This window comes from Mixophyes fleayi, chromosome 2, assembly GCF_038048845.1.
Source record: "Mixophyes fleayi isolate aMixFle1 chromosome 2, aMixFle1.hap1, whole genome shotgun sequence".
Lineage (NCBI taxonomy): Eukaryota > Metazoa > Chordata > Amphibia > Anura > Limnodynastidae > Mixophyes > Mixophyes fleayi.
This window is the reverse complement of record NC_134403.1, coordinates 133,371,430-133,392,357: the sequence shown is the minus strand read 5'-3', so window position 1 is coordinate 133,392,357 and position 20,928 is coordinate 133,371,430. Positions and strand designations below refer to the sequence as shown.

Sequence of the window (20,928 nt, the reverse complement as noted above, 5' to 3'; positions counted from 1 at the left end):
ATATTGCTTCTTCACAACTGTCAGATCATATAAATCATTAAGTAATGGCTGCCTTACACTCCCTCGTGTAAAGTGGTAAAAGTATACTGCTGTTTGTCAAATAAAAAGCATTAAAACATACCTTGTACATTTCTATCTGAATGTAGATAAAGAGTAGGAGGCTCAAAATAGCATTGACCAATACTGCACTGACTTTCTGAATTGTTCTTGTACGTTATCATGCATCATTAGAGAGATGACAATTTGAACAGGCCAGGATGCAGGAGGAGATGAGCGTTCTTCACTGCTGAAGGATAGTCGCCACAATGTGCCTTATTTTGGGAAAGATGGTGTGCTGTGGTACAAAACACTTAAGTGATCAATAATACTGGAAGATTTATTTTTTAATTGCTGCAGGTCTTTTAACCCACACCAAGTGATCTGAAATATAGACCACTTTAGTTATAGTGTGGGCATAATTACACAATTAGTAAGGCACATCGTGCTACAAGGTGGACCATAGTTGAGCAGTGATTGAGATCTGACCCACCATTCTCTATGGTCAGGTATAAAATGATCAACATCATGGCTAGATAGAAGTTGTTTACTATTTTAAAAAACAAACAGCCTATGTTTCGCCACCTGCTATATCGCCAAAAGTTTTTATTAATACCCTCATCTTTAAATGACTTGAGAGAGAAGTAATAAGGATTCGACCTGGAAAAATTTAGTTTCTTTGGTCCTTTGTAGAAAAATATGTCAGTTAAATAGATTAATGGCATTTATTTAATACTTGGAGGAGTTGATGATGTTGTTGTCTTGCTGTTTAAACTTTCCACTGTCCCTCCCTTTTCCAATTCCTCTGTCATTTTAAATTGTAATTCATAAAAATCCTAAAATAAAGATTGACACCTAAAATAAAGGTAGCCTTAATTCATAGTTGCCAACTCTCACAGAATCTCCGGGAGATTCCCAAATTTCTAGGTGCTCTTCTGGACTCCCGGGAGAGCAGTGTAAACTCCTAAATACTACCCATTTCCCTAGTGGAGTAGGTAGAGGCGAGGCTTAATGATTGAATCACAACCTCCTAGCACCGCCCCCGCTGCATTAGGCCGCAACTCACGCCATTGAGCAGCAGAGGCCTTAATGACGCAATTCATGTGGCCCCAAACTCGGCAGCAGAATCTCCCCTCCAGGATCTCCTGGAAAGGAGATAAAAAATGTTGGCATGTATGCCTTATTTGCAGTGGTTGTAGAAAACATAAATAAGGGTTATTGAGCAGTATATTTGGACAAGGATGGAAAAGTTTACATTAAGTAATGTTTTCATGCTCTGTAGAGACCATGCTAATTGGCATACACAAAAGACTATGGCTTTGCTCAATAAAAAACAAAAACCAGCACTCAAAGGGACAGATTCAATTCGGCCACGTTAGTGTTGGAATAACTCGCTGCTAATTGTATTACCGTTAATGTGGTCATTTTAACCAGGAGTTTTGCTCACGGCCTAGAGCACTGCAAGAAAAATTCAGCCTTAAAATTACCGTACTAACGGAAATACCGAGCACCTCTCCCATACAAACGGTAATAGTGCGCAAGTCACGTTACTTTCGGAAATAACGCAGTCAACTGAATACTCCCCAAAGGGTCTTACAGAAGTGAACAAATGGTGGCATTTATTTATCAAAATGTCAGACCCATTTCTGGTCCTCACCAAGATTTACAGTATATATATGTAAGGCAGCACACAGCACAGTGGCCTAGTGGTTAGCACGTCTGCCTCACAGCACTGGGGTCATGAGTTCGATTCCCGACCATGGCCTTATCTGTGTGGAGTTTGTATGTTCTCCCTGTGTTTGCGTGGGTTTCCTCCGGGTGCTCCGGTTTCCTCCCACACTCCAAAAACATACTGGTAGGTTAATTGGCTGCAATCAAAAATTGACCCTAGTCTCTGTCTGTCTCCCTCTCTGTCTGTCTTTGTGTGAGTGTGTGTATATATTAGGGAATTTAGACTGTAAGCTCCAATGGGGCAGGGACTGATGTGAATGAGTTCTCTGTACAGCGCTGCGGAATTAGTGGCGCTATATAAATAAATGATGATGATGATGATGATGATATATATATATATATAAAATTGCATCATAAACAAGATGTATAACATCTATATTTACAACTATGTGTGTGCCATACTAGCCAACTTTACTCCTCTGGTGCCAGTTTGCCCCACTTCCTGCAGCGTGATGACACGATTGTGGCATGGAGGCCCCCATTCCACCCACTTCACTAGAAATTGGGCAGGATGAGGGAGGTTGGTCTGCTCTCCTGAGAGTCCAAGAGAACTACACAAAGTTTGGGAGTATCCCAGAAATTCCGGGAGAGTTGGTAACTAAAGTGGGCATCTGTGTGTTTATTTATTTTAGATAAACCTCTACACATTTACTAGTTATCCTTTGCACAATATGCAGGTTTAGAATCCACTGTGGAATCAGCTATTTCGTTAGCAGTTTTTTTTTTCCAAAGATAGGATTTGTAGCAAAAGTTATTTCTGTAGAGCTTTAATCTTTGACTGCAATTGTATCCCAACTAACAATTGCATTTCTGTACAATCACATCAATTTACAATTGAGGCAGATGGTCCCATCCAGTTGTTTTTAATTCCAGTCATTTTAATCAGATAATAAGACAAAGAATGAGTGATTTTACAGGCCAGCATACAGTTTCAATCTATTCCTTTTGGATGAAACAATGATTGGATTGCCAGCTGATTCGGTCTTCTGCTTTTAATTATACTGAATTTTATTGAATGATTGGATTGTAATGTCTGTAGCTAGCTATATAAAGACTACAGTTGCATACTGCAATCCCTACATTCAATTGCAAAAGGATGAGACTAAGTTTATCAGTATATCTGCACCCTCATCGAAAACTGTTAGAAAGAAGTGAGTGTCTCCTTTACAGTACAACATGTATGTATAGAACATATTATCTCACTGGATACACAGGTTTTATATACTTGTACTTACATAAATCTGGTTGTTGTTGTAACGCTTTTGAATCTCATACAACAGGCTGCTGTCTGTGAGTTCGCTGAGAGTGGCCAAGTCGTCGTTCGGAGCAGCAGGCATTAATTTGATCTGAACAAATGAAAATAAAACTATATTTTGTTTGTTGTGCTATTACAAAATGTTTATAATGTATTCTCATTACTTTATTTGTGCTTCTATCATGTTAGAACAAAGTGCTGGAGTTACATGATGTATATTGATCATGTGACTAATAGACTACTGTTAGCGGTGTTTATAACTTCAGCAAATTATACAGCAGAGGGCTCCATATAGAGGACTGTATTAAAGATACAACTGTCTGAGGATGGTTTTTATTTGGAATTTCCCCATTTTAAGTTGACTCTTCATCATCATATTGTAATAAGATCCAGGATACACATTTTTTTGTATAATGTGCCACATCTCATGTAAGTAAGGACAGCACTGAATTACATAAAAGGATATTTGTACTAATGCAGATATAATAGTTTTCATACTTCACATATATGGAAGTGTTTCTACTGAATTCCTGGGGCAAGCTCAGGTTAGGTCGGTACTATATCAGTGTTTTTTCTCTGTTCAACAAGGCATGTATAGCTGCCATCTGTCCCTTACTTCCAGGGAAAGATTTAATGATTTGTCCTTGGAAATTTTTGGTCTCTGGGGCTCATCCTATTTTTCCATTCAGAGCGACTGTACAGTACAACTCCTCTTATTCTGTAAACTGGATGCAATTGCCTCTGCTGTCTGTGCTTTATAAGTTAATTTATATTAAACTCAAATATGTTACATGCAACAAAAAGATTAAAGTATAAGCAGAGACAACATAGTGTCTGCATACACTATAGTAAGCCTTTGCTTTCTTATTAAACTTACATTGCTACGTTTCTCTTTCTGTACACTGATGATATGCTACATTTCAAAAAACATTGCATTATTTCCATTACTAAGAAGTATATTTTGGCACCAATGTGTGTCACAAGAAACAGCACAAACTATTTTACCTGTTGCAGTTCATTGATACACTACCTTTACATTTTCAGAAGTGCCAGTGCAAAGGGGTGATTTGTTGCCTGCCATAAAACTCATGTAGCTTCCTGCTATCACTCATTTTACCCCAGTGTTTCCAGTAAGCAATAAACAGTAAAAACTGCTTTAGATTTCCTCAGTTTTAAATTAAGTTTTGGAACTGCACATTGTAATGTTTGTGGGCAATTTCAGCCAGAAAGAATTGGGAGCTAGTTTCATGGGACTCCTTCCTATTTGGTGCAAGCACACACCAACAATATATGGCTGGCATCATAAATCCCTGTGTTACATAGCTTTAGCAATCACAAACTAGTCTACTACTCTCCTCCATTACTCTTTATAGTGTGTTTCTGATTGAAATATGAACAAATCTTTATACAAAATGGGGAAACAAGATTCACCCAATTTAATGCTAGTACATAGGGAAGAAACTGAAGCCATTGCATGAGGCACAGCGCTTATGGGCTCCGGCAGTTGAGGGGGGGGGGGGAGGGGTAGGATATGCAAGTTCATGCACTACAGAAGCCCACTGAGAAGAGCTGAGTTGGGCGCCACCGGAGGAGATGAACATGTGCCACCGGACATCCATTCCTCTAATTTTTCTGTGTGTTACACCCTTGCTAGTTTATACACTATATGGACAAAAGTATTTGGACGCTTGACCATTACACCAACAGAGACTGTGATGACATTGTATTCAAATACATATACTTTAATATGGAGTTGGTCCTCCTTTTGCAGCGATAACATCTTCCGCTTTTCGTGGAAGGCTTTCTACAAGATGTTGGAATGTTTCTGTTGGAACTTGTGCCCATTCATTCTGTAGAGAATTTATGAGGTCAGGCACTGGATGCTTTAACGAGAAGACCTGGCTCGCAATCTCCGTGCCAGTTTATCCCAAAGGTGTTCGATGAGGTTGAGGTCAGGGCTCTGTGTTCTTCCACTCTGAACTCATCAAACCATGTCTTTGTAGTCCTTGCTTTGTGCACTGCGGCACAGTCATGTTGGAATAGAAAAGGCCTTCCCCAAACTGTTGCTACAAAGTTGGAAGCATAGCATTGTCCAAAATAGCTTGGTATTCTGAAGCATTAAGATTGCCCTTCACTGGAGATAAGGGGGATAGCCCAAAGACTGAAAAACAGCCCAATACCGTTATCCCTCCTCCACCAAACTTCACAGTTGCATAATGCAGTCAGGCAGGTAACGTTCTCCCCAGGGGCTGGCTGGCAGACTTTAGCCCGGGGGACAAGCACACAATACAGGCCCATAAGTAGAGGCCCTTCCTTAAAGGGTGGTTTTCGGTACACTATATAATTATCAATATAAAAATAGGCCATTTTAGTGTTGCTTAACCCAGCGATACTTTATTTTTATAAATTATAAATTTTAAATAATAAAAATAAATAATGCAACACAAAACATACCTCACTGTATATTGCATTTTATTTTATATGTTCCTTCTGCCTACAGCACTTTTTATCTTTTTTCTCTTTTTTCTTTCCTACATACCTGTCTGATTATAATGGTATTTATCAAAATGCAAAAAGCCAGTGTGCTTTAAAAACCTGATGTTTTTGCCAGCAAAGAGATTGTTTTTTGCCTTGCACTATATACTAATAGGGTTATTATTTGTTTTAGGATTAACCTAAAACAAATTATATGAGGGGTGGTAGTGGGAGGAGGAGCAGAGCACTAGGGTGTCAATCTAACACACTGGCCCAGAACTGGATTAAGACTCTGGGGAGCCTGGGGCAATTTAGACAGGGGGCCCTATGATTTAACATGGTTATCATTTTAGACAATACACAGGCAAAACTGTGTGCTCTACTGTTAGGTGCACGCAGCTCTGCATTCACAAACAGTAGTTAGCACTTCTGCCTCACAGCACTGGGGTCATGAGTTCAATCCCGACCATGGCCTTATCTGTGTGGAGTTTGTATGTTCTCCCCATGTTTGCGTGGGCTTTTTCCGGGTGCTCCGGTAAGTTAATTTGTTGCTATCAAAATTAACCCTAGTCTCTCTCTCTCTGTCTCTGTCTGTGTGTATGTTAGGGAATTTAGACTGTAAGCTCAAATGTGGCAGGGACTGATGTGTGCGAGTGCTTTGTACAGTGCTGCAGAACTAATGGCACTATATAAATAGCTGATGATGATGATGATTACATACCTCCAAACTGTCCTTGCAGTCAGACCAAATTCTGACTAAGCGAGACAGTCACCCAAATACGGGACTGTCCCACCAGATTCAGGAAAGTTGGCAGACTGTCCTGCTCTCTCCTACCTGTTCTTGTCACTTCCACCACTTGTGGCTGCTGGTGTGTTTAGTTGCTGCTTGTCTGGATCCTGGAATGTTGGGGGCCCTGTGTCACGGGCACTAGGAGTCTTTACCCAGGGATCACCAGGTGATAGGCTTACCAGAGCAGTATAGATGGTAATATGGTACTCTGGTAGCAGGGTGATCACGGAACAGGAAATAGCAGATGATGGAGATGCTCAGGAAAGTCTATGACTAGCAGCACTGGTAATATGGATGTAGAAATACACGAGGAACTGTATGGACAAAGGACACATGAAGGTAGTCAGTGGTCTGCGGTAGCAAGTTGTACCACTGCTATAGTGAGGAGGAATGTCCAACAGAAACGAGGAGGTGATGAGAGTCAGCGGTCTGCGGATAGCAAGTTGTACCGCTGTCTGAGTGAAGGAATGGAATCCACGTGGAGGTATCCGGGGAGTCAGTGGTCTGCGTTAGCAAGTTGTACCACTGCTATGTGAGAGGATACTGGAACAGGTGACACAGGAAACAGGGATCAGTGGTCTGCCTCTAGCAAGTTGTACCACTGAATATATATGTGAGGAGGAGCACGGGGAGAGACTGCAATACAGGGGATACACGGGCACCTTAAACTTGATCCACAATAACATGCACAATATATTAAGGACTGAACAGCACTGCAATAATAGAAAGTCACTTGAGGAAATCCGGCACAAGATAACACAGTCAATGATGGCAATAGTCTCAGCGGATAGTAAACTCCAGAGGAGAACAAACTCAGTCCAGCAAGATATGCAATACACCAGCACAGTCAATGAGAAGTATGCATACCGTGGTTCAGAAGCAGGCTGTCAGACAGGAGTGCAGAGATACCTGAACGGCTGGAGGCCGGCAGGATGCGAAGTCCCAGGAGGGTGAAGCGGTAATCAAGTAGGTGCAGCGCACAGGTAGGTAGACCAGCAGGGGAACAAATACTCAGGAAGCAGTAGTATGTAGGACTGGACTCCTGGAGGACCCTGAAGCGTAGCGATGATCTAGATGAGATGAAAACAGTGAGGCGCAGATCCGATGCAGACTGGCGAGTAGAGACCAGCGGGAACACAGAGAAGCACGGAGAGCGGCTCTGCAGATACACGGAGGTAGCGGATGGCAACCAGCAGGTGCAGCAACGATGAAACACGGGAGAGCAGAGCTGAGCTGGAACTGTTGAGCACGGAGAGTAGCGGATAGGAATCAGTTGTAGCAGTCTCGAGGAAACACGGGAGAGATGAGATGAGCTGAAGACTGAAGCGCACGGAGGCAGCGGATAGGAATCAGCCAAACAGTCACGATGAAACACAGGTGAGTTGAAGTAGATTGAAGACTGTAGTGCACGGAGGCAGCGGATAGGAATCAGCTAACAGTCATGAGGGCACACAGGTGAGTTGAAGTAGATTGAAGACTGTAGTGCACGGAGGCAGCGGATAGGAATCAGCCAACAGTCACGATGATACACAGGAGGGTTGAAGTGGCTTGAAGACTGTAGTGCACGGAGGCAGCGGATAGGAATCAGCTAACAGTCACGATGATACACAGGAGGGTTGAAGTGGTTAGGAAACCACAGGAGTAGAAGTGGTCTGGAAACCACAGGGGTAGAAGTGGTTTGGAAACCACAGGAATCAGCAGCGCTGAATACACGAGGAAACACCTTCAGAGGCTCATGGGAATGAGACTCCAAGATCAGGCCACGTGGTATTGACCACAGGTGCTTAATATAGGGAGTGTTGCCTGATCTGCCAATTAAGTTAAAGGAACAGGTACTGAAGGGTTTGAAAGGGCTGCGCATGCGCAGACCCTCAGGATCGAGGACGGCCACGGTTCCTAAATATACGGGAAGAAGCACTCACAGTCCGGTGAGTGACAGTACCCCCCCTTTTAAAGGTGGGCACAGAACGCCTGGAACCGGGCTTGTCCAGGTTTTTGGAATAAAACTTCTTAAGAAGAGCTGGGGCGTTGAGATCTTCAGCTTTGATCCATGAATGCTCCTCAGGACCAAAGCCCTTCCAATGAACGAGGAAACGGAGAACTCCTCGCGAAATTTTTGCGTCCAATACCTGAGTAATCTCGAAATCTTCCTCCTGATGAACTTGAACTGGCTGAGGTGCTGAAGGAGGAGTCGAGAAACGGTTGATGATGAGAGGTTTGAGCAAGGACACATGGAAGGCATTGGAAATACGAAGATTCTTAGGAAGTAGAAGTTTGACACAAACTGGATTTATTACTTGAATGATCCTATATGGACCAATAAAACGAGGAGCGAATTTCATAGATGGGACCTTCAAACGAATATTTTTGGTAGATAACCAGACACGATCTCCAATTTTTAGTGGTGGAATAGCCCGCCTCTTCTTATCTGCGAAAGACTTATATTTGTCAGATGTCTTCTTTAAACAGGTTTTGACCTGAGACCAGATGTTTTTGAAGGTCTGACAAACAGTCTCTACAGCAGGAACTTGGGTGGGAGGGAGGGCAGTAAATTCCGGAAAAGACGGATGGTGACCGTGAACCACCAGTACTTGACTTTTTGAAGATGACTCCTGAGATCCATCTTCAACGTCCGATGACATCACGAACGCCCGATGAGGAGAAAGGCGTTCAGACTGAACCTTATCGCACAGATCTGTAGATGAAGGATTCTGTGGAGGAGGACCTGGTGGAATAGACGAATGCTGTCTTTTGAATGAAACCACTTGAGAGAGACAACGATGATGACATTCAGCTCCCCAAGACGTAACTTGAGAAGTGCGCCAGTCAATCTGGGGAGAATGACATTGAAGCCATGGAAGGCCTAAGACAATCAGACTTGTCGTAACAGGAAGAATTAAAAACGAAATCTCTTCATGGTGTAGCACACCAATCTGAAGCGTTACTGGAGACGTACTCTGGGTGATGAGACCATTGATGAGACGTGATCCATCTATAGCAGTCACAGTAATCGGTGTTTTCAAAGTAATCACTGGTAGGGACCATTGATTCACTAGGGATTTAGAAATGAAATTTCCTGCTGCTCCAGAATCAATCAGTGCTTGAGACTCAAAGGATTTGGTAGCAAAGGAAATCGTCACATCAAAAGCGCAGACTTTTAATTTCGTAGTAGGTGGAGAGGACTCCAGGAACCCTAACCTTATCTCCCCAGTATTGGTTAGAGCCCGGCATTTCCTGGGACAAGAATTGAGCATATGCGTAGAATCAGCACAATAGATACAAAGTCTATTCTTTATTCTTCGGTCCCTCTCCTCTAAAGTTAATTTGGAGCGACCTATCTCCATGGGTATCACCGGAGATGAAACTGGGTGAAATTGAGGATTTGAGAGAAGAGGTGTTTTAACCGAAGTTGTTTTCTCAGATTCTCTTTCACGAAACCTCATGTCTACATGATGGCAAAGAGAGATCAAATCTTCTAAAGAGGAGGGTACTTCTTGTGAGGTCAGTGCGTTTTTAATTTTATCTGAAAGCCCCTGCCAGAAGGCGGCGATCAGTGCCTCAGCGTTCCACTGAAGTTCAGAGGCTAATATCCGAAATCGAATGACGTACTGAGCCACAGTGCGAGATCCTTGGCGAAGACGGAGAATGCTGGATGCAGCGGAAATAACACGACCTGGTTCATCGAATACACTTCGGAACGTGGAAATAAATTCGGCACTATCCTGTAACAATGGATCGTTTCTTTCCCACAGAGGGGTAGCCCATGCGAGAGCTTGTCCAGAAAACAATGAAATAAGATAGGCCACTCTGGATAGATGGGTAGAAAAATTTTGAGGTTGGAGCTCAAAATGAACTGAGCATTGAGTAAGAAAACCCCTACAGGTTTTGGGGTCTCCATCATATTTTGACGGAGTAGGCAGGTGTAGCGTGGAAGCAGTAGACACCTGGGATGGCACAGGGGAAGAAGATGACGACACGGAAGGATCAACAGTGGCTGCTACATTTGGCACAGAAGTTACTTGGGCGACTAAAGTCTGATAACATTGCAGCAACTGTTGTTGATGAACATCTTGTTGTTCCATACGGGTAACCAGATACCGCAGCATCTCTATAGCTGTTGGTTCCGTATCTGGGTCTGTCATGGCCTGATCTTACTGTCACGGGCACTAGGAGTCTTTACCCAGGGATCACCAGGTGATAGGCTTACCAGAGCAGTATAGATGGTAATATGGTACTCTGGTAGCAGGGTGATCATGGAACAGGAAATAGCAGATGATGGAGATGCTCAGGAAAGTCTATGACTAGCAGCACTGGTAATATGGATGTAGAAATACACGAGGAACTGTATGGACAAAGGACACGTGAAGGTAGTCAGTGGTCTGCGGTAGCAAGTTGTACCACTGCTATAGTGAGGAGGAATGTCCAACAGAAACGAGGAGGTGATGAGAGTCAGCGGTCTGCGGATAGCAAGTTGTACCGCTGTCTGAGTGAAGGAATGGAATCCACGTGGAGGTATCCGGGGAGTCAGTGGTCTGCGTTAGCAAGTTGTACCACTGCTATGTGAGAGGATACTGGAACAGGTGACACAGGAAACAGGGATCAGTGGTCTGCCTCTAGCAAGTTGTACCACTGAATATATATGTGAGGAGGAGCACGGGGAGAGACTGCAATACAGGGGATACACGGGCACCTTAAACTTGATCCACAATAACATGCACAATATATTAATGACTGAACAGCATTGCAATAATAGAAAGTCACTTGAGGAAATCCGGCACAAGATAACACAGTCAATGATGGCAATAGTCTCAGCGGATAGTAAACTCCAGAGGAGAACAAACTCAGTCCAGCAAGATATGCAATACACCAGCACAGTCAATGAGAAGTATGCATACCGTGGTTCAGAAGCAGGCTGTCAGACAGGAGTGCAGAGATACCTGAACGGCTGGAGGCCGGCAGGATGCGAAGTCCCTGGAGGGGTGAAGCGGTAATCAAGTAGGTACAGCGCACAGGTAGGTAGACCAGCAGGGGAACAAATACTCAGGAAGCAGTAGTAAGTAGGACTGGACTCCTGGAGGACCCTGAAGCGTAGCGATGATCTAGATGAGATGAAAACAGTGAGGCGCAGATTCGATGCAGACTGGCGAGTAGAGACCAGCGGGAACACAGAGAAGCACGGAGAGCGGGTCAGCTGTTTGTAGGACGAGTAGAACTGAGAAGTAGCAGCAGCAGGACTCTGCAGATACACGGAGGTAGCGGATGGCAACCAGCAGGTGCAGCAACGATGAAACACGGGAGAGCAGAGCTGAGCTGGAACTGTTGAGCACGGAGAGTAGCAGATAGGAATCAGTTGTAGCAGTCTCGAGGAAACACGGGAGAGATGAGATGAGCTGAAGACTGAAGCGCACGGAGGCAGCAGATAGGAATCAGCCAAACAGTCACGATGAAACACAGGTGAGTTGAAGTAGATTGAAGACTGTAGTGCACGGAGGCAGCGGATAGGAATCAGCTAACAGTCATGAGGGCACACAGGTGAGTTGAAGTAGATTGAAGACTGTAGTGCACGGAGGCAGCGGATAGGAATCAGCCAACAGTCACGATGATACACAGGAGGGTTGAAGTGGCTTGAAGACTGTAGTGCACGGAGGCAGCGGATAGGAATCAGCTAACAGTCACGATGACACACAGGAGGGTTGAAGTGGTTAGGAAACCACAGGAGTAGAAGTGGTCTGGAAACCACAGGGGTAGAAGTGGTTTGGAAACCACAGGAATCAGCAGCGCTGAATACACGAGGAAACACCTTCAGAAGCTCATGGGAATGAGACTCCAAGATCAGGCCACGTAGTATTGACCACAGGTGCTTAATATAGGGAGTGTTGCCTGATCTGCCAATTAAGTTAAAGGAACAGGTACTGAAGGGTTTGAAAGGGCTGCGCATGCGCAGACCCTCAGAATGGAGGACGGCCACGGTTCCTAAATATACGGGAAGAAGCACTCACAGTCCGGTGAGTGACACCCTGTTTGTAAAAAAAAAAAAATGGGTACATGAGATTTAGAAAAACTCCAACCAGCCCTGGTATTAAATCAATAGCACCCACATTTTATAATTATACCTCTATTCATCCCAAACATTAGTATAATAATATTCAGATTTAAGTGAGTGCATGGGGGTAGTCACATATACTCAGCACACACTTGCGTAATGCCATGTAATTATTTCTATCTGTCATATATAATGTATATAGCACGAGCCATGCATTATAGGATCTGTTTTCCAGACAATTATTATATGTGTGCACACACAGGAGGAGTGAGGAGGTGCAAAGAGTTATTCTCAAACACTCACACACACACTACATTAACACAAGCACACACCACATTGACACATACAAAATTAACACCCCCTCACTTACCTTGTTCCATCGGTGCATGCTTGTCTGCTGCACTTCACACATGGGACGACACATGTCACGTGGTGTGTGACCCATGTGCTACTGGCTCTCTTGGTGATAGGCTGCACATAGGAGAGGGACGGAGTAAAGGATCTGCAGCCAATGCTGGAAGGTGGCTGGTCCCGGATGGAGGGGCCAGCCATCAAGCAATAGAAGACCGGTCCAAAACAGACTTTTTTCCCTCTGCCCCCTGGCCCTGGTTCTCCCAGCATCCACCAAACCCAGACTCGTCCATCTGAGTGCCAAACAGAGAAGCATGACTCGTCACTCCACAGAACACATTTTCCACTGCTCCACAGTCCAGTGTCGGTGTGCTTTACACCACTCCATCCGACGCTTGGCATTGGTCTTGGTGATGTGAGGCTTGCATGCAGCTGCTTGTCCATTGAAATCCATTCCATTAAGGTCCCGACGCACAGTTTTTGTGCTTACATTTATGCCAGTGGAAATTCGGAACTCTTCAGCTATGGAATCAGCAGAGCGTTGGCGACTTTAACGCACCATGCGCTTTAGAAATTGCTGTCCCCGCTCTGTGATTATACGTGGTCTTCCGCTTTGTGGCTGACTTGCTGTTGTTCCTAAACGCTTCCACATTCTAATAATATATAATAATATATGACCGTGGAATATCCAGCAGGGATAAACTTTCACGAACCGTCTTATTGCAAAGGTGGCATCCTATCACAGTACCACACTTGGGGCTAGATTTACTAAGTTGCGGGTTTGAAAAAGTGGGCATGTTGCCTATAGCAACCAATCAGATTCTAGCTTTCATTTATTTAGTACCTTCTACAAAATGACAGCTAGAATCTGATTGGTTGCTATAGGCAACATCCCCACTTTTTCAAACCCGCAGCTTAGTAAATCTAGCCCTTGATGTCCCTGAGCTCTTCAGAATGACCCATTTTGTATCAGAAATGTTTGCAAATGGAGACTGCATAGCTAGGTGCTTGATTTTATACACCTCTGTCAGCGGGTCTGACTGAAACACCTCAATTCAATAATTAACAGGTGTGGCCAAATACTTTTGTCCATATAGTGTATAGTTATATAGCAATATGTGCAACTGAATCATCTAATACAGAAATATGTATCACAGGTTAGTAGTGCTTTACTTTACTTTTTACAGAGAAACTCAATTACAGCATGGAGCAGGGGCAGAATACTATTTTTTTATCATACAGTATGACCCAGGATCCCCTAGGTTTGGAAGGGAACTGTTAAAAATTAAGCTGAAGGTAAGGGGCTTCCTAAAATGATTACAACTTGATTACAGACTTAAATGCTTTCACTCAATCTCTGCTTTTTTTTTTTCTGCAATCACATTACCTGTTCCAATTTAGCAGCGCTATTCATGGTGATTCGTTCGGAAGCATTGTCCTGTGAGTAATGCTTGCTTAATGTCTTCCCTGAGTCTTTGAACATTGTGTCTTTTTCCAGCAAACTGTCTTGTTTTGAGATTGGTAAAGCCAATGGACGTCTGTAAAAAACATTTTTAAAAATGTAAAACAGATAACTGGAATTAGCTCAGTCAGTCTCACAAGAATAGAAGCAATTAACATGGAGGGTTTTGGATTAATTTATGCTCTGAGTAAAAGAAAAAAACATCCAGCTAGTGATATTTAAAATTCCATTCAGCACCAGCAATGCTAAAAATGCAGACATAGGCAGAATAATTATGAGATTCGATTTTGTAAGAAAAGCAAATCAATAAGTAATCTAAAAGTTTTCCACCAAATTCACAGGTGTATGTAAATCTATTATCAAGACAAAGCGTTGTCCAACATTTCAAGCAACACACAGCTGGATCTAAAAGCAGTAGAAATGGCTACTGAATCTCGCCCTCTACACTGCAACTATATATTCAACAAATTGTTGTATACTGGCGAATAGATGATGTCATACCAAACCGAGCCAGTACAGCTGAGATAGCCGCAGGATAGCTTTTCCAAGCCACATATACAGTAGCTTTCATTGCGCAAGTAGGACATGACATGAAAATTCTGCACGCTAAGCTAATGAAAAGCTATGTGCTATTAGAAGTCCGATATGCACCAGGCTGATCAACATAGAATAATTCTAATAAAGCCAGTGCTGTTATTACTTAAATGTATATAAATGTATATAATGCTGTCATTTATGTTGTTTTTTTACAAAAGGAGAGTATATTTGGGGCCATTTATATAAATAGTACAAAAACCTGTAATTAGAGATGAGCAAAATTGTGAATTTACCGCAAAATTTTTGCACATGGAATTTGCTGGTGAAAATTGTTCCAATGTGTTTCCAGTCCTACCCCCGATACACCACACAACAGAATGAACTGACCATCGTCATTACAGCTCTATACAGAGACTATAAATTCTGTGAAATTTTCATATATACTTTGGAACTGCATAGAGAAGTATGGAGCAGCAAAAACTCGAGTCACACAAAATTTTATATCAACTTTGCTTATCGATAATCAGATGTTTACTTTCCATTTTCGAAACAGCACCAAAAAGCTAAAGGCCTTAACAACAAATGACCACATCTGTCTCCTTCACAAATAAAAAAAACAGTAAATTAATGTAAATAATATAATATTTTTAAATATGGAAAAGAGTAGGAATTCTCCTCATTTAGGAATTAAAAAGTAGGTACAAGAATATTATCTGCAATTCCACATATGTGGTTTATCTACTAAAATGTCCTTGTGGCATACAGTATGTTGCTAGGACAATTACAGAGTCCAAACAACGGATTTATGAGCATAAGCACTTTAAACTAAAATCTAACATGCACCATATGTAAACATTTTACAGATGTAAGTAAACAAGACTGGTTGTGATAAGCCCACAGCATTGCTCTCTTAGTGAACGCATTAATTAGTATTTGCAGATTTAAAGAAATGAAATGCAAACATTTGTATAAACAGCACCAGAACAGCAGCATCCAGGATCAAAATGTTCATATGATTTACAGACTGTGGTGTCTGTAAATCTCACTAAGTGACACAGTCACAGGCTTTTGTTTGAATCAGGAGCATATTACTTGTACCAACATTTACACATCTGCTAAAACGTAGAGATGTTCACTGACCCCCGTGTTCTGGTTTTAGTCTTGGATTTGGATTAACTTCGTGTTTTGGATTTGGCAAAACCGTCCTTGCTTGTTTTGGTTTTGTATCCCAATTTTTTTCGCTAAAATCACATAATTTTGCTCTTTTTTTCCCCTACATTATTATTAACCTCAATAACACTAATTTCAAGTCATTTGCAGTCAATTTTGACCACCTCACAGGTCACAATATTATTTTCATACACTTCCAAACAAAGACTGCAGCGACCTGCAATGACAATGACACAAAGACACGGCAGTTCATAGCACATCTAGGAAACATTGCCACACAGCAGTGGTAGAAAAGAAAAGTGGTGCAAGATGGAATTGTCATTGGGCCCTCCCACCCACCCTTGTGTAAGATATTGAAAAGGACATGTACAGTTTAACAAAGCAAACACTCCAGCAACAAGCAGTGCCACTTTTGTGGCTGAAGAGCTTGATTTGTTTGGGCCACCACAAAACAATGGGCTTAAGACACCTAAGCAAACAGTGCTGTTAATGAACTCTACTGTGGCAAGTCATGCACCAGTGAAAGCAGTTCTTGAACGTAATAAGAAGAAGACCATTGTCATGCCTGGACATAAGACCAAAAAATCCCCCTCTTACATGTGGAATTATTTTTACACAAATTCTGACAACAGTTGGCTAGCCATTTGTAGCATTGTAAAGCCACAGTCAATAGAGGTAGGGACCTCAACCATCTAGGAACATCATCCATGTTGCACCATTTGAAGTGATTTCATGGAAAGCTTTTGTGAAAATCAGAAACTTATGCTAAAAAATAACAACAAGCAGTTCAGGATCAGCTACTTCCCTTCTCTCAGCTAGATCCCAGCACCTGCAAACTACACCCCCCAACACCTTCATCATCAATATCCTCACAAGTGATTAGAGTTAGTCCTGCATCCAAGTTTCTAAGGCGAGATGACTCCTCCCCTATCCAGGACTCCTCAGAAGAATCCTTGAGCGTTAGGCCCACTGCTGCTGCCCCTGCTGCTGGGGTGGATCTTCAACCCAGAAGCAGACCAAGAAGAAGACTACTTGTAGTTTACAACAATTGACTGTTAAACAATCCTTTGCAAGAGGAAGCAAGTATGAAAGCTGTCACCCAGTCACAAAGTGGATCACAGACGCCATGGCGACTATGCTAGTATTAGATCTGCGTCTAATATCCACTATTAATGCAGCCGGTTTTAGACAGTTACTTGAGGTCTTCTGTCCCCATTACCAAATTTCATTACGACACCATTTTACTAGAGAAGCTATTCCTCACCTTTACAAGAAGGTTCGTAAAAATGTAATTATTGGGCTACAAAATGCCATTCTACCCACTCTACACTTAACCACAGATGGACAAGCGGAACTGGGCAAACTAAAGATTATATGATTGTGACAGCCCACTGGGTTGGTGATTCGCCTTTACCAGCAGGGACAGCAGCCGTCACATTTTTCAGAGGCAGGCTACTCTGTGTATCATCTGCTTCACTAAGAGGCATATTATTATTATTATAGATTTGTAAGGTACCAAAGTGCTCCACAGCGCCGTACAGTAGGGAAGACAAGGACATACATAAAACAGGACATACGTAAAACAAGAACAGACAAGGCAGACAAAATGAATGGAGACATGAAAACAAAGGGTATAGAGGACCCTGCTCATTAAAGAGCTTACATTTTAAAGGGAAGAGGGCACAGCTGAAACAAGAGGAGCGAGTGTGGCTCAGATTGGAGATTGAGATAGTTCTGAGCATCTAAAGATTTGAAGGCTGTGGGTAAGTCTGATTGAGCGTGGTAGGGAATTCCATAAGTGGGGAGCAGCCTGGGAGAAGTCTTGAAGGCGGGAGTGAGAGGTGGTTATCAGAGACGAGACAAGGTGCAGGTCAGAGGTAATACCGCTGACAACCTGTTTGAAAAACTAAGGGATGTCATTGCAACATGGCTTATCCTGCTTGGACTCTCCTGAGGATATGTGATTTCTGATAACGCCACCAATATTGTTAAAGCATTACAGCGGGGGGAATTCCATCACATTCCCTGTTTGCTCACACAATCTACTTGGTGGTACAGAACTTTTTAAAAAATGACAATGACATGACAGAGATGCTGTCTGTGTCCTGAAATATTTAGGGTCATTTTTGGGATTCTCCAACAGCAAGTAGGAGAATGCAGCAGCTGCAAGAAGAATAGAAGTTAGGGGGAATATACTTTAGTCCAGTGCAGTGGAGAATACTTTTTGTGCTGAAACCACTCAGAGTAGTCACCTGTGAAGAGAGTGCAGACACTGTTAGCTTGAGTAAAGTGATTCCCCTAATTAGACTTTTTGAAAAACAGCTAGAGAAATTGAAGAAGGAAATGAAACAAAGCAATTCCGCTTATTATGTTGGACTTGTAGATTAAGTACTTTATTCGCTTTGCCTGGATCCAAGAGTTATCAACATCTTGAAATCGGATCATTACATTTTGCAACTGTACTTGATCCTAGGTTTAAGAGCTATGTCTTATCTTACTTTCCAACTGACCCAGATCTCAAGAGATGCAATAAGCTCCTGGTCAGCAAGCTCAAGCTTAAGTGGTACATGACACAATGACGTCTCCTCCTTCAGTTTCTCTGAAAATTGCTGCTAGGAAAAAGTTTTCCCAAGACACCCTGTGGTGATGTTGATGAGTAGGCACAACATTTTGACATTTGGTCTGGTGTAAAGAATTGCCCAAAAATCGTGACAGCTCTTCTGTAAAATGAACTACAAATTCCATGAGGAAGGCCATTACCAGCAATTAAATCAAAGTACACAGACTTCTGTGATGATGGATTCCAGCAGGGATGAACTAGTATTGTTTGAGGATAATGTACACACTGATGAGGGTGAATATGATGACAGTGTAGATTGCAGGTGCTGAGATCTAGCTGAGAGAAGGGAGCTAGCTGATGCTGGTGTATGCTTGGTAATATTTTGGGTAGAATGGCATCTTGGCAATTTTATGTTTTTGTATATTAAACTTTCAACTTTATTAAACAGGTGTTTTTTTCTTTAAAAATGTACAAGCTTTTTATTTACCTTTTTGTTTCCCTGACTTAAAACCACTATGCACTTGAACATAGGCTTTAGCACATGAGGTAGAGGGATTAGTATCATCATGACTGAGACTGGAGAGTGACAAGAACAATGCCACCACTCCATTTTCTGTAGGACACACACACAAAAGTGACAACCAGCACCAGGCTATGCCTGGCTGGGCTTGTCACACTATAACAGGAAGACCCACAGCATGGATGTAATGTATCAAGCAATGTATCAAGCTCCAAAGAGCTTAGCTTTTCGAAACTTGACCTTGATGGCTAACGCCATTCAATTATATGGGAAGAACATCGCTGGGCGGGGTCTTTGGAACCCTCTCCGGCAAGCTTCCTGCTCCCCATGCGCTAATTTAAGTAAATGACCTCAGCACATGAGCAACTCTAGGCTGAGCATGTTCAGCAAAGACTCCTGGTCAAAACCCAGCGTTAACTTTATAAAGAAGCCATCATAAGAACAGCCTCCTATTGGATGCGCAGTCCCGACATGACTTCAATAGCCAATTGCCACATTAATTCACCTGTCATCACTTTGATGACAAGTGATAATTAATGGAACAAAAGTGTGATTGATAATAAATAGGCCTCCAAGTGAGCTAGTTTTACAGCTGGCAGTCTGCACATCCACACACCTCTATAACTTGAGGATAAAATGTTTGCACCAGAAAAGCTGTGATAGATTTTAATTGTTAGTTTTGTCTGTAGCTGGGCGACCTCCACAAAGAAATCAACCAAAGTGAACACTGCTTTGATACACATCTTAACTATAAAATTGTATCTTAACCTCCCCTATTTCATTCTGCTTGTTTTTCTATACAGAATATCATTACTTAATTATTATTATTATTATAATTTATTTGTTAGGCGCCACAAGGTTTCCGCAGCACCGTACACAGTACAAACAGTAGACCAAAGAGGGTGACATAGTACAGAACAATAAACACAAAGTACCAATACTTCAGAAACTCATATGACAGACATATGGGTAAAGATGGAGGTATGGTATGGAGACAGGAGGGGAGAGGGGCCCTGCTCATACGAGCTTACATCCTAAGGGAGGGTGAACAAACAGGCACAAAAAGGAGCCATTGAAGTAAAGGGGAGAGAAAAAAGGGGCCAGGGGAGAGAGGGGAGAACGAGCGAAGGAGGTTAGCGAAGGAGGTTAGCGGTTAAGTGGATGATTGGTAGGCTTTGAGGAACAGGTGAGTTTTAAGTGCCCGTTTGAAAGAGCACAGACTGGGAGAGAGACGGATGGAGCGAGGGAGGTCGTTCTAGTGCAGGGGGCTGCTCAGGAGAAGTCTTGGATTCTGGAGTAAGAAGAGGTAATCAGAGTGGAGGAGAAGAGATGGTCATTGGTTGAGCGCAGGGAGCGGGCAGCAGTGTGAATGGTGGGGAGGTTAGAGATATAGGGGGCAGTAGACTGGGAGAGAGCTTTGTAAGTAGGGATGTGCACCGGCGACTTTTGGTGTCTCGTGTTTTCTGTTTTGGATTCGGATTTGTTTCGCAAAACACCTGCCGAAAGGTTTTGGTTCGGATTTAAGGTTTTGGATTCGGATTTTTTTTGAAAAAAGCATAAAAAGTTAAAAAATCAAGTTTTTGGGCTTATTTTCACTCCTACGCTATTATTAACCTCAATAGCATTCAATATTAATCATTTCCACTAATTTACAGTGTATTCTGAACACCTCACAATATTGTTATTAGTCTAAAACGTTGCAACGAGGTATCTTTCTGGACTGCGTAGTGGAGTGGTCCCCACAATATAATAAGAAAACCATCAACTGGTCTTAATCGCACCAAAAAATGTACCTGGACTGCGTAGAGGAGTGGTCACCACAATATAATTTAAAAACCCTGAACTTGTATGATTCGCACCAATAAATGTATCTGGACTGCGTAGAGGAGTGGTCACCACAATATAATAAGAAAACCATCAACTGGTCTGAATCTCACCAAAAAATGTACCTGGACTGCGTAGAGGAGTGGTCACCACAATATAATTTAAAAACCCTCA

General features: G+C 42.5%; 1 protein-coding gene across 1 annotated transcript in view; it reads right to left on the bottom strand.

Annotated features, from left to right (window-relative positions):
- Positions 1-20,928, bottom strand: part of MYO16 (myosin XVI) — a 234,011-nt gene that overhangs the window by 156,928 nt on the left and 56,155 nt on the right. Inside the window, exons 9-10 of the mRNA XM_075200000.1 lie at positions 14,069-14,219; positions 3,003-3,113 (exon numbers count right to left, since the gene is read on the bottom strand). Coding sequence (XP_075056101.1) covers positions 3,003-3,113; positions 14,069-14,219 — 262 coding nt within the window. The remainder of the gene's footprint in view (positions 1-3,002; positions 3,114-14,068; positions 14,220-20,928) is intronic.